Genomic DNA, 12235 nt, shown 5'->3' with positions numbered 1-12235 from the left:
CCGGAAATCCTTTTAACCAAATCAAATATTATCAGACCTGATCTGTTTAAGGAAAAGCAATAAAAAAAAAAGATCATTATAGTTATATCTCTTGGGCCAGAGTATGAATCGTTCTAACTTTAGCAAAGGATGTCCTTTCATGGATCAAAGGACACACAATCATTTAACGGCTCCTGCATTCTACTGTGTGGTACTAAAAAGATAACTCAACATCGATGGCTGCACGTGAAAGCTTATAGTTGCCTCTTCCCACTTGGTATGAATCAGACGCTGCAACGGCGTGTTGAGCGTTGACTCCTCCTTGGCGACCACATCGTTACCACCGCTAGCGCCACTAGCAGCACCACCAACACCGCCGCTAGCGCCACCCACACCGCCGCCGGCAGCAGCACCTCCACCGGATCCGGTTGCTGGCGCCACGCCAACCACCAAGGTCTCCGACTCCTTGGCCGGCTTCCCGGACATCGAGGTACTCTCCGGCGTGATTGGTTGCCGCTCCAACATGACCAATGCCTGCTCGTTGTACGTTCGATTATCGATGGTCATCTGGATCTGGTGTCCGGAGCAGCTATAGTAATTAACATCGAATCTCGACTCGGCATGATAGTTTCGCAGCAGATCCGGATTCTTATTAAAAATCACTCCATAGTGTCCCGTACAGCTCGTTATCCAAATGGGATAGTTGGGCGTCTTCAGGCGAGAGCCTGGCTGGCGAGATTGATTAACTGCAGCCTGGATGGGGAATAGATACAAAAAAGAAAGCAGGAGGAAGTTATAGCCTTCACTTACACTGGCTGACTCGATATCCCAGAGCAGAAGACCGATCATGCAGCGCTTGAGGACTCCATACTGTGGCACTGCCTGGAAAGACAAGGAAAAGGCTCAATGCCAATCATGAAGGTCTTAAAGGAATCAGATCTTAAAGGACACCCCTCATTAAAGATACACACATAACTACTTTCATCGCCCACATTGATGACCCCATTATGGATGTAGGGCGTGGCACGGCCCGTCAGCAGCAGGGTTACAATCATCAGGGAGCCCTCCTCGTGGTTACTGGAAGTCAGGGGTGTGCCTTTCGAGGAGTCCAGATCCGTGCGTACTCTGGAAAGCATTTGAAAGTATTTGTTGCCAAAAAATAGATAATTTTTATGGATTACAGATTGTCTTGAAAGGACTACCGATTGGGGGGTTATACAATTGAATTAAATCTTACTTTCCCATGGATCGCGTTAGGACGGCGCTATAAAGAAACAGCAGAGTGCCCGGCGTCTCCTCTTCTGTAAACTTTTAAAAGGGTTAAAGGCAAAACTTTTCGATTAAATCGATCTAAAAAATGTATATATTTCTGCAATCTTTCTTACGTATTTGAAATTCCTCTTTAAAAAGTACTCCAACTCCTCGTTGGGTGACAGGTTAAAGACATAAAGCTGCAAAGAATTACGAGTTATGGAAAAAAATGACATTGAAGGAAAATTCAAAAGAAAGATATTTTTTAAAAGAAGGTCTTGAAAATAAAATATATGGACTGTGTGTGGTATTTAAAAAATGAATACTAACCTTCTCAGTGACTGAATCATGGAAATAACAGGCACTATGGTCCACGAAAGTCTCGTCCTCCGACGGCAACACAATGGTGACCTTGCCCTTGTCGGAAATGGTGCGCAGGATCTCCAGAAGTGCGCAGAACAGAGCCTCCCGCTGCATTTCAGCTGTGGCCAGAAGAGGGCTACAGAAACGGAAGCACACAATTACACTGATGCCAAACCGGAAATGGCAACGGAAACAGATACGCACTCGGTCATCGATGCGGCGCGACTGGTCTTCCGGGCAAAGAGCAAATACTTGAGAACGAATCCCTGGACAACGGATAACAGGCCGCGGGTGGCGTTCCGGGGTGAACGTAGCCCGTAGGCCAGTTCCTCCTTGGGCGCTCCAAAGACAAACGATGTCTGCAGCCATTCGGCGCGCATGGGAATGGCCGAGGTACCGAACACCAGATTCCGTAAATCCTTAGAGGGGACAAAAAATGGGAGACCTTGGGATCAGATCGCGCCTAGCGGCGAGTGAATCTAATTACCGTGGCCAATTCGGCGGTTATGGGCGTGCCGCCCTGCGTGATGAAGTCTTTGTTCATTTCTCTAATTGGGTACTAAGTTCCGTTTCCGTTCGAGACCTTTGCTCCACTCTGCGACTCGTTGGCGAATGATTTCTCGGCGTGCACGGTTCTAAATTCCGACTCGGGGCCAGACCTGGGATTGATTTGGTTTGAAGGGAATGTAATAGGATGGAAATGGTTGGAATGGGTGTGAAGGGTCTGAGGTGAAGGCAGACAGCCGCCATTTCAGTCAGCCAGCTCGGAGGCATTTCACACTTCAGCATGGATTTTTAATTTCATATTTAGCCGTGGGCGCACAGGGCGTATGCGCAACTAAACAGAAGCTAGTAAGGTGAACTCACGACAACAACAAACAGGTACCATGGTCGAAAATGGCTATAAAATGGTTTCAAATAAATACTTATTTTTAAACAAACATTTTATAACAAAAATGAATCGTTTTTATTGAGTTTTGGTGGTTAAACCAAGCACCCATTTGGAGTAAACCTATCATATGCTGGGATATAGGACTAAGATAAGTATATTATTCCACTGTGCTGGGCCTCAGGCTTTGGCTGAGAGGGTCGTCGCTGTCTGTCAGTCAACGAAAGTAACTTTAAATGAAATTGAATTGAATTTAGTTCTGTGTGCGGCACACGAAACTCGATGTATGTGGCACAAGAAGTGAAAGTGTTACGAGACGGATACCCCCAAAGATTGGAGTTGGGCCAGGAAGTGACTCTTGGAACATATACATCATATATTGCCATACACACATATATATATATTCTGCAGGAGTCTGGCATGTTGCAGCCTGTCAGACGCTCCACACAACCGGAAATATGTAGTTGACGCCCATTTGTGCCTATTTGGAGGCAGTAACAGCTGTAGGAACACGGTTTGGCTGCTTGTGTATGTGTAATACTGGGTGTTAATATGGCCAATGATCCACCCGGAAAGGCATTCCTTTCCAATGGCCACCGCAATACTCAGGCTCAGGGCATTTTAAATTTAGACAGCACTCGTGTTTCACTCTCTCAGTCGATTGATTTGTTGAATTTTTGGGAGGGACCCAAATGGAAGTGAAAGTGGCCCAATAACTGACTGATGATGGGCTGTCTGGCTGGCTCTAACCTTGGGCAAGTCACCAGCAATTTTATTAAAGTCCCAGACATGGCAGGCGCATACCTGAACCCAACAGTCGGGAATACCGCATTCTACATCGAGTCCCGGCATGACAGAAGTGATTTAACTTGGCCTACAACGTGCTGAAAGGTCTTCTGGCATTTGATTTTCTACAAGAAACTTCTGATTCCATATTTATACACATTTATACAATTTTATTAAATTACATACACCATAATGGATAAAGCCTCATAAAAATATAAATACCACTTTCCTAAATACTCCGACTAGTTAAAATCGCTTACAAAGTACAAATATTATATCTACTAGCCCACAAAAAATGTTCTAAAAACTTATAATTTGGATTTTAAAGCAAAATTTTGATCGTCTGGCTCACGAACCGTGAACGTCGTCCATTGGCGGGGCCAGCATCTCCCGCATTACCGTCCTCGCTGATGCCGGAGCCCTTCCAACCAGATACAGTAGATTGAAATACCAGTCGACCAGTTGCAATCTAAAGGCCGTCAAAAACAGGCAATACTCAAAATAGACGCGCCGACCCAACCAACGGACGTACTGCAGCGTCGATTTATTACCATTCTGCCTGTAGAGGCACTTCTGGGCATAACGGGCCATCACACGAGGTCGGTCCACCACGTCACTATGCTGACGACCTATCCCACGCACGGTATTGAGGTTGCGGACCTGGCGAGAGTATGGTGTTAGAACCAAGGTGGTATTAGGACAAACCACAACTTACTACAAATAGCATGCTTCTCGGCATTTCCTTCAAAGTCCCCATAATGAGTTCAAAATTTTTCCGAGCCACTTCCTTCATATGTCTAATGTCCTCTTCCGATAGTTTACTTCGAACGCCGCCACCTCGAGCCCGAATCGGTTGCTGGAAGAGAACCTCGGCGAAGCGCATGTAGTCGCCGATTCCAATTTTTTTGGCTGAGGCCTGCATTTTGGCCTCGTCTCGCAGCACGGTGGCCTCCCAGAACTCACAGAGCGGTCCACGAACATTTTCCTGCAGCTCCTCATAAAGGCCATGGTCCAGTAGGATAATTTCCGCACTCCCGTTCTTTACACTTCGTCGGACGAAAACTTAAGAATAGATATTAGAAGATACATAGCGAGTTAGAAGCTGATAACCCACTGTTTCCCGGATGCGGATCGGCGTGAACGAATCCTGTGTAGAATATTTGTTCGGCAAAGGCATTGAATAGCTTCACATCCACATCCTTTAGATTAAGTTTCCAACTTTCTATGGTCTTCATGTCCGTCACTTTGCATCCGTCCATCCACTCCAAGGTAAGCACGCGCTGAAATAGACCAATATATATATTTTGGTTGTTATATAGCATTGGGATTAAACGTACCGTCTTGGTATGTGACCAATGAACTTTGGGCACATAAACATATTTCAGTTTTTTCATATCGGAGGCACAGCGCTCTGCATTCCGGCCCTCCTGCTCAAAGTTCAGCTCTTGCACCAAATTCTTTTTCAAGTCATTGAGTATCCATCCAAAGTTGTAATTTTTAAAGACGAATTCCACAATGTCCTGAAGAAAGATGATGGTGCCCAGGTCGCTGATGAAGCGCTTTTGCAAGTCGTTGTATTGCACCTTTACGGCTACTTGCTCGCCTCCAGGCAGCTTTGCTTTAAAAACCTGGGCCAAACTGGCAGCGGCAACCGGCTTGTAGTCAAACTCCTCATAGATGTTTTCGGGCAGCTGGCCGAATTCCGAGAGGAAGACCTTCTGAACGTCCTTTTGTGATGTCGGCAGGCACTTGTCCTGCAGCCGCGATAGCGTTTTTGTGTACTCATCCGGCAGGATGTGGTTAATGGCCGCAAATCCCTGGCCAACCTTGATGTACAGGCCACCGTTTAGCAGGCACGTCTCCAGCAATCTTTCGGCACTCTTTTGATGGATAGCCTTCAGCTTGGTGTCGTAGTCCTCGTCGGTGTCTTTTAGCTTCATGTAGTCCACGGCTATAAGGGCGGCTGTTTTCAAGGAGCGTACAAAGCGAACCGAGGCGCCACAATAGGTGAAGTCATTGGCGATTCCATCGTAGGCGATGGCACCGGACCCCACTGCCAGGAGAGTTAGTCGAACCGGTGAGAGCGAAGCCTTTCGGGCGGACGTATCCCGTTGTTTGTGTAGGTTCCGCCAATTCCAGTTCCTCCTACCTCCTCCTGCGCACAACAGCTGGCGCACTCGCTAGATAAAAGATCGCAGTTGGTCGCAGGGTTACACTGTGTCAAAGGTCATCCTAATAGCGCCCGCTTACCTGGATTTGCTGCATTTTTCCACCACCCGCTCATCAATACTCGCGAACTCCACATATTCTATCAGCTGTTGGCCACTTGTGGCGCAGCATCAGCTGATTCGATGCGATCTGGTCACATTATTCTGCGTTAATGTGCGACCGCTTCGAAAAATTTGCTCGAAAATTTTGAACGGGGATTCACAATTCGGAGTCCCCATCTCGATCTTGTCGATCTTTTCGTTCAGAAGAATATTTCTGCATCACCAACCAATACACAAAATATACAAGGTATGTACCTGTGAATTTATAATTGGAACTGCTGATTCATCATGAGTATTGTTTCTTTTTGTGAATTTTCTTTTAAAAAAAAATCTAAAAAGTCTTAACAAAAGTGTTTTTTAAAAAAGCTGCTACATTTTTAGTTTATAAAGAATCTGATTTAATTTAAACTCACAAATCTGCATTATTAGAATCAGTGACCGGGACACCAACTCCACTTGAGATCGATATGTCGGGCACCATTCTTGAAAATCTTAGTGGATTGAAGCTCTCCATATTGGTGGCTAGTCTGCTGCTTTGCCAAGTTTTCTGCTTCCTGCTGGGTTGGCTGTACGTCCCCACCCCTGCCGGACATGTGACCGTACTGGGATCTCTGTGCCGCGAGGACCACACCCGCCAGAATGACACCAGCTTCATGCTCTACTCCCGCGGAGCCGGCGCCTGCATTCCTGTCAGTCGTGAGGAGATGGAGCGGGACCCCATGAAGATGGCCAACGAACTGGTGCACGTTTTCCAAATGCCGTTGCCCCGGGACTTGAGGGACCTGGAGTATTCTCGATGGCAGCAGAATCTCATCGGTGTTCTTCAAGTGGAGATCGGGCGCGATTCCACGTGGGATCTGCACGAACTACACAAGGAACTGCAGCTAACCATCGACATGAGACTGGCGTACCGCAATAAGGGAGATCCCGATCAGGCTTGGAAACTCTACGCCCATGGAGTAGAGCAGCGTTATCTGGACTGCGATGTCGCATACGTTGGATCCACGGAGACGCTCTATTCCTGCGACATGATTCCCCTATTCGAACTGGGCGATCTGCACCACAGCTTCTATCTACTCAATCTGCGCTTCCCATTGGATACACCTCGGCAGATGAATTTGCAATTCGGACACACCCACGATCTGACCCTAACGGCGATCCATCAGAACGGCGGCTTCACACAAATCTGGCTGATGCTTAAGACAGTGCTCTTCCCCTTCGTGGTGGGAATAATGATTTGGTTCTGGCGCCGAGTGCATTTGCTTCAGCGTGCGCCTGCTCTTCTGGAGTACATGCTGATCTACCTGGGAGGCGCTTTGACATTCCTTAACTTGCCACTGGAGTACCTGTCGCTGGCCGTGGAGATGCCATACATGCTACTTTTGAGCGATATCCGTCAGGGAATCTTTTATGCTATGCTGCTCTCCTTCTGGCTGGTTTTCGCCGGAGAGCATATGCTCATCCAGGACGCACCCAATAAATCTACCATCCGGTCTCGCTATTGGAAACACCTTTCGGCCGTTGTTGTGGGCTGTATTTCCCTGTTCGTCTTTGACATCTGCGAAAGGGGCGTACAGTTGCGCAATCCCTTCTACTCCATTTGGACTACGCCGCTTGGTGCCAAAGTAGCCATGACATTCATTGCCCTAGCCGGAGTTTTAGCAGCAATTTACTTCCTCTTCCTTTGCTACATGATCTGGAAGGCGTTTAGGAATATTGGCGACATACGACGTCTGCACTATGAGGGTAAGAATGTAGCAACTGCTGGGTCTTCGAATATTAATGATTAAATTCTTGTTGAAGGCCTCATCTATCGCTTCAAATTCTTGATGCTGGCCACTTTGTTGTGCGCCGCTCTGACTGTTGCCGGATTTATAATGGGACAAATGGCCGAAGGCCAGTGGCAGTGGAACGACAACGTCGAAATCCAGCTGACTTCGGCTTTTCTGACTGGCGTCTACGGCATGTGGAACATCTACATCTTTGCACTGCTCATCCTGTACGCCCCCAGTCACAAGCAATGGCCAACAATGAACCACAGCGACGAGACCACGCAGTACAATGAGAATATTATTGCCTATGCTGCCAGCAAGGAAATTGATGAGAAAAAATAAACAGTATTTTTTATTCAATCATATAACTCATTAAAGAAATTATTACCTTTTGTATTTACATATATGTATGTATATTGAGATTATCAATTATTTAGAAATTGTTTTGTATTACAACCAAATTATTTGTATTACTAACAAATCTTAACTTATCTTTTAAATGTAATAAACTTTTTTGAATAATTGAAATTTTGTATTGATAAATTTAAAAAAAAAATAAAACAATCGTTATTTAATTAAATCAGCAAAAAGTAGAAAAACTCAATTTTCAAAACATCGTGGCTAGAGTTGCCGCCCTTTTTTCTGTTATCGATAACTCCGTTCTGTATACGAACACCGCTTTGTTTACGACCAATAAAAATAGCCATATTCACGAAAAATAGCTAGGTACGCAGCACCATTTGTTTGTTGCCATCTTGTTGATTCTACCTTGCGGCATCGGCGCCTTTGAAGTTTTTTATTCCCTGGTGTTGAAAATTGTTTACATTGCGTCTATCTGCGACAAGGAACTTGCGCCGGGCAGTGAACTCCACTTGAGATCGAGATGTCGGGCACCATACTTGAAAACCTTAGCGGACGGAAGCTCTCCATATTGGTGGCCAGTCTGCTGCTTTGCCAAGTTTTCTGCTTCCTGCTGGGTGGTCTTTACGCCCCGCTCCCCGCCGGACATGTGACCGTACTGGGATCTCTGTGCCGCGAGGACCACACCCGCCAGAATGACACCAGCTTCATGCTCTACTCCCGCGGAGCCGGCGCCTGCATTCCTGTCAGTCGTGAGGAGATGGAGCGGGACCCCATGAAGATGGCCAACGAACTGGTGCACGTTTTCCAAATGCCGTTGCCCCGGGACTTGAGGGACCTCGAGTATTCTCGATGGCAGCAGAATCTCATCGGTGTTCTTCAAGTGGAGTTCGGATACGATTCCTCATCGGAACTGCGCGAACCACCCAAGGAACTGCAGCTAACCATCGATATGAGACTGGCCTACCGCAATAAGGGAGATCCCGATCAGGCTTGGAAACTCTACGCCCATGGAGTAGAGCAGCGTTATCTGGACTGCGAAGCCGCACACGTTGGATCCACGGAGACGCTCTATTCGTGTGACATGATTCCCCTCTTCGAACTGGGCGCTCTGCACCACAGCTTCTATCTACTCAATCTGCGCTTCCCATTGGATACACCTCGGCAGATGAATTTGCAATTCGGACACATCCACGATCTGACCCTGACGGCGATCCATCAGAACGGCGGCTTCACACAAATCTGGATGATGCTGAAGACCGTGCTCTTCCCCTTTGTGGTGGGAATTATGATTTGGTTCTGGCGTCGAGTGCATTTGCTGCAGCGAGCGCCCGCTCTGCTGGAGTATATGCTGATCTACCTGGGAGGCGCTTTGACATTCCTTAACTTGCCGCTGGAGTACCTGTCGCTGGCCGTGGAGATGCCATACATGCTTCTTCTCAGCGATATCCGTCAGGGAATCTTTTATGCTATGCTGCTCTCCTTCTGGCTGGTATTCGCCGGAGAACATATGCTCATCCAGGACGCACCCAATAAATCTACCATCCGGTCGCGCTATTGGAAACACCTTTCGGCCGTTGTTGTGGGCTGTATTTCCCTGTTCGTCTTTGACATCTGCGAAAGGGGCGTACAGTTGCGCAATCCCTTCTACTCCATTTGGACTACGCCGCTGGGTGCCAAAATAGCCATGTCGTTCATAGTTCTAGCTGGAGTTTCAGCAGCCATTTACTTCCTCTTCCTTTGCTACATGATCTGGAAGGTGTTCAGGAATATTGGCGACAAACGCACCTCGCTTCCGTCCATGTCCCAGGCACGACGTCTGCACTATGAGGGTAAGAATTTATCATCCTGTGTATCTTCGAATTTTAATATTTTTAAATTCTTGTTACAGGCCTCATCTATCGCTTCAAATTCTTGATGCTGGCCACTTTGTTGTGCGCCGCTCTTACTGTTGCCGGATTTATAATGGGACAAATGGCCGAAGGCCAGTGGCAGTGGAACGACAACGTCGAAATCCAGCTGACTTCGGCATTTTTGACTGGCGTCTACGGCATGTGGAACATCTACATCTTTGCCCTGCTCATCCTGTACGCCCCCAGTCACAAGCAATGGCCAACCATGCATCACAGCGACGAGACCACACAGTCCAATGAGAACATTGTGGCCTCGGCTGCCAGCGAGGAGATTGAGTTTAGCCACCTGCCGTCCGACTCCAATCCCAGCGAGATCTCCTCACTCACCTCGTTCACCCGCAAGGTGGCCTTCGATTAAATGATGGAATAAGCCAGCGCCTTGATTTCGATTTCGAACAGGTTGTGTGCCAAATTGAGAGCACGATTCTGGCCTGCAGCCGAACTCTCCGTGTGTGTGCTCAATATATATTATGGGTAGACTTAGTCAGTAGCATTTCTTGCCTAGTTTTGCATTCTCTGCATTCGACAACATGATCAGCATTATAAATTATCATTAGTGGATAGATTGTAGCTTCTCTCTCAGCATGCTCAAAGTGTTTACGATTTTATCAACTGTATTTTTAACAAAGACCTCGGCAGTATTATCTATTGAAGTCCAATTTCTTAGCTTGTAAGTTTTTGTATTTATTATATAACATTTTACACATCTGACAGAATCGTAGGAGCAGAAAGTAATCCTTGTCTTTGAAACTTTTTAGTTAAAAAGACAAAATTGTCCATAGATTACGGTGTGTCCTTAGGATTTGTATTTATTTTTGCTTCATAAACCTATCCATCACGATTTTTTAACCAAAACGTAGAGCAATTTCTCACTCCAGTAGCAATGCATCGAATAAAAAGCAATATTGAAAATGCAGACTTGATTTATTTGGTTAAATGCCGGAAACGTCTATTTAGAAGGAATGCAAGTGGTTGGGGGTGCCTACCAAATAATCCTCTGGGGTGAGCGATAGTTTGGCCAGTAAAACTCCTTGGTAAAGTACACATAGAAGGTGGCCACGTTAAGCAGCAGATGGACTCCAAGTTCCATCCACTCGGCGAAGCCCTTCCTCGTGTGTCGCGTATTAAGCCGAAATAGGATATATGGAACCAGGAAATAGCGTAGTTCCAGGAGTCGTTGAAAGCATAGCACCAATAACAGGCTAATCGGGAACATGAGCTTGAAGCTATCCGGCATGTGTTGCATTCCGCACAGGAGAACACAAATGGAAAACAGATACACCGGCGCCATGGCATACCGGAACCACCAGAACCGACCGTAGAGACGACTCCACACATAGAAGGTATAGTGGCGATTATCTGCCAGCAGATATGGATGCACTTCGGTGTTGAGATGCACCACCAATAGAATCAGCATAAGAGCCAATAAGGAGAGAGCTCGATTCCGGCGTATAAGCTCTGCTGCCGGACGCAATTGTCGCAGCGTATTTGAGATGCCGAAGCTCGCAGCAAACAGCGCGAAATAAAACAGCTGCGGCAGGTGGAGAGAGGCTTCATGGGCACTCTTATCGCCCACCACAATAGAGCCATTGATGGCTAGGAACCCAATAAAAGGTAGGATTATGGAAGCGTAAAAACAGCACTTGGCCAGTATGTTTAGGATGCAATTGCACAGCAATTGGGGGCTGGTGAAAAGATTCGCCCACAACTGAAAAAGAAGAAAGCTAATTGGAGTTACAATAAATAGGTATTGAAACTAACCTCTGTTCCCAGCAATCGAACCTTGCTCTTGGCCAAAGATCGAGATCGAGCACATTGCTGCACGATGGTGTCCAGCACAGTCATCCCTGTGGCCATACAAACCCACACAATATTCGTTTGACGCATGAGAACACTCGCAGCCCCGAACACTGCCGCTGGCAGATGGGACTCCTGCAGCCAGTAATTGTAAAACAGAAGCACCATGGTCAGGGACAAGGTGTCCGTGTAGTACAGATGGCTAAAGAAGTACAAAGGCGGCAACACCGACATAGTTATTGCCTCATGGGCTGCATAAGAATTGCCACCTGAACCAGCCAACGTACGCCGCCGGATCTTGTAGAGCAGAAGAATGTTGACCCCCGCACCGGCTAAGCTAAGTAATCGCAGGCCCGTTACTGAGCACAGATTAAAAGGACTCAGTACGAGGGCTAGTAGATACAGGCCCGGAAAAGTCGTTATTTTAGGGTCCCACTGAAAGAAGTAGGCTAACGATATAACAGATGTCACATCCAAAGCAGTATCTTAACTAACCACGTCGAATTGCTGACGACAGAAGGCCAGGCCCTGGGGAATGTGGAACTCCTCGTCGATCACATACTCCGAAGTTCCATTCACGCGCAGGAACAACGGAAGGGAGTAAAGGACGAAGCCCACAGGCAGCACCAACTTCCAGGATCCGTTCATGGCATGGACCAGTGCTGTCAATACCAAAGCTTAAATTCCAAACCAGCAGTGTTTGTTTATTTTTGGACCCAACCAGCCGGCATAGAGATGGGTCTGTTTCGATAGAATTATCGATACTTCATTTATAAATATATCGTTGACCGTTATTATACTATCGATCTTTAAAAAATGGTATAAATTTGAATTTAAATAAATTCAAGAGTGTTC

The 12235-nt window shown here is 46.7% G+C and overlaps 5 protein-coding genes across 5 annotated transcripts; 2 read left to right on the top strand and 3 right to left on the bottom strand.

Moving 5' to 3' along the window:
- Window positions 1-86: 86 nt before the first annotated feature.
- Window positions 87-2137, bottom strand: LOC108120704 (inactive ubiquitin carboxyl-terminal hydrolase MINDY-4B). Its single transcript, XM_017234446.2, has 8 exons — window positions 2081-2137; window positions 1798-2012; window positions 1561-1729; window positions 1365-1430; window positions 1217-1287; window positions 951-1104; window positions 790-861; window positions 87-732 (listed from the first exon to the last, which is right to left on the bottom strand). Exons 1-8 carry the CDS (start codon window positions 2135-2137, stop codon window positions 181-183), a joined length of 1356 nt encoding a protein of 451 aa, XP_017089935.1. The 3' UTR covers window positions 87-180.
- A 1322-nt stretch (window positions 2138-3459) lies between these two features.
- On the bottom strand, window positions 3460-5662 carry Adck5 (aarF domain containing kinase 5). The gene is made up of 5 exons (XM_017234579.3): window positions 5519-5662; window positions 4606-5448; window positions 4383-4548; window positions 3984-4330; window positions 3460-3928 (listed from the first exon to the last, which is right to left on the bottom strand). The coding sequence occupies exons 1-5, from the start codon at window positions 5531-5533 to the stop codon at window positions 3617-3619; spliced, it is 1683 nt and encodes a 560-aa protein (XP_017090068.2). The 5' UTR covers window positions 5534-5662; the 3' UTR covers window positions 3460-3616.
- LOC108120776 (protein wntless-like) lies at window positions 5656-7767 on the top strand. Its single transcript, XM_017234580.3, has 3 exons — window positions 5656-5785; window positions 5968-7284; window positions 7342-7767. The coding sequence occupies exons 2-3, from the start codon at window positions 6006-6008 to the stop codon at window positions 7650-7652; spliced, it is 1590 nt and encodes a 529-aa protein (XP_017090069.2). The 5' UTR covers window positions 5656-5785; window positions 5968-6005; the 3' UTR covers window positions 7653-7767.
- A 259-nt stretch (window positions 7768-8026) lies between these two features.
- wls (Wnt ligand secretion mediator) lies at window positions 8027-10424 on the top strand. The gene is made up of 2 exons (XM_017234578.3): window positions 8027-9502; window positions 9562-10424. Exons 1-2 carry the CDS (start codon window positions 8194-8196, stop codon window positions 9939-9941), a joined length of 1689 nt encoding a protein of 562 aa, XP_017090067.1. The 5' UTR covers window positions 8027-8193; the 3' UTR covers window positions 9942-10424.
- Window positions 10425-10488: 64 nt separating this feature from the next.
- Alg10 (alpha-1,2-glucosyltransferase Alg10) lies at window positions 10489-12120 on the bottom strand. Its single transcript, XM_017234582.3, has 3 exons — window positions 11876-12120; window positions 11345-11815; window positions 10489-11291 (listed from the first exon to the last, which is right to left on the bottom strand). Exons 1-3 carry the CDS (start codon window positions 12026-12028, stop codon window positions 10566-10568), a joined length of 1350 nt encoding a protein of 449 aa, XP_017090071.2. The 5' UTR covers window positions 12029-12120; the 3' UTR covers window positions 10489-10565.
- Window positions 12121-12235: the final 115 nt, after the last annotated feature.

Source organism: Drosophila bipectinata, chromosome 3L, assembly GCF_030179905.1.
Source record: "Drosophila bipectinata strain 14024-0381.07 chromosome 3L, DbipHiC1v2, whole genome shotgun sequence".
Taxonomy (NCBI): domain Eukaryota; kingdom Metazoa; phylum Arthropoda; class Insecta; order Diptera; family Drosophilidae; genus Drosophila; species Drosophila bipectinata.
This window is presented reverse-complemented; position numbering and strand designations above follow the sequence as displayed.

Coding starts and splice junctions, on each gene's coding strand:
- LOC108120704 (XM_017234446.2), bottom strand. CDS start 2,137: ATGAACAAAGACTTCATCACGCAGGGCGGCACGCCCATAACCGCCGAA. Junction 1,105..1,216: donor CTAACGCGATCCATGGGAAA/GTAAGATTTAAT, acceptor AATGCTTTCCAG/AGTACGCACGGATCTGGACT. Junction 862..950: donor TGGGCGATGAAAGTAGTTAT/GTGTGTATCTTT, acceptor TTGTCTTTCCAG/GCAGTGCCACAGTATGGAGT.
- Adck5 (XM_017234579.3), bottom strand. Junction 4,549..4,605: donor ATTGGTCACATACCAAGACG/GTACGTTTAATC, acceptor GGTCTATTTCAG/CGCGTGCTTACCTTGGAGTG. Junction 4,331..4,382: donor CGATCCGCATCCGGGAAACA/GTGGGTTATCAG, acceptor TCTATTCTTAAG/TTTTCGTCCGACGAAGTGTA.
- LOC108120776 (XM_017234580.3), top strand. CDS start 6,006: ATGTCGGGCACCATTCTTGAAAATCTTAGTGGATTGAAGCTCTCCATA. Junction 7,285..7,341: donor ACGACGTCTGCACTATGAGG/GTAAGAATGTAG, acceptor TTCTTGTTGAAG/GCCTCATCTATCGCTTCAAA.
- wls (XM_017234578.3), top strand. CDS start 8,194: ATGTCGGGCACCATACTTGAAAACCTTAGCGGACGGAAGCTCTCCATA. Junction 9,503..9,561: donor ACGACGTCTGCACTATGAGG/GTAAGAATTTAT, acceptor TTCTTGTTACAG/GCCTCATCTATCGCTTCAAA.
- Alg10 (XM_017234582.3), bottom strand. CDS start 12,028: ATGAACGGATCCTGGAAGTTGGTGCTGCCTGTGGGCTTCGTCCTTTAC. Junction 11,816..11,875: donor GTCGTCAGCAATTCGACGTG/GTTAGTTAAGAT, acceptor TACTTCTTTCAG/TGGGACCCTAAAATAACGAC. Junction 11,292..11,344: donor TTCGATTGCTGGGAACAGAG/GTTAGTTTCAAT, acceptor CTTCTTTTTCAG/TTGTGGGCGAATCTTTTCAC.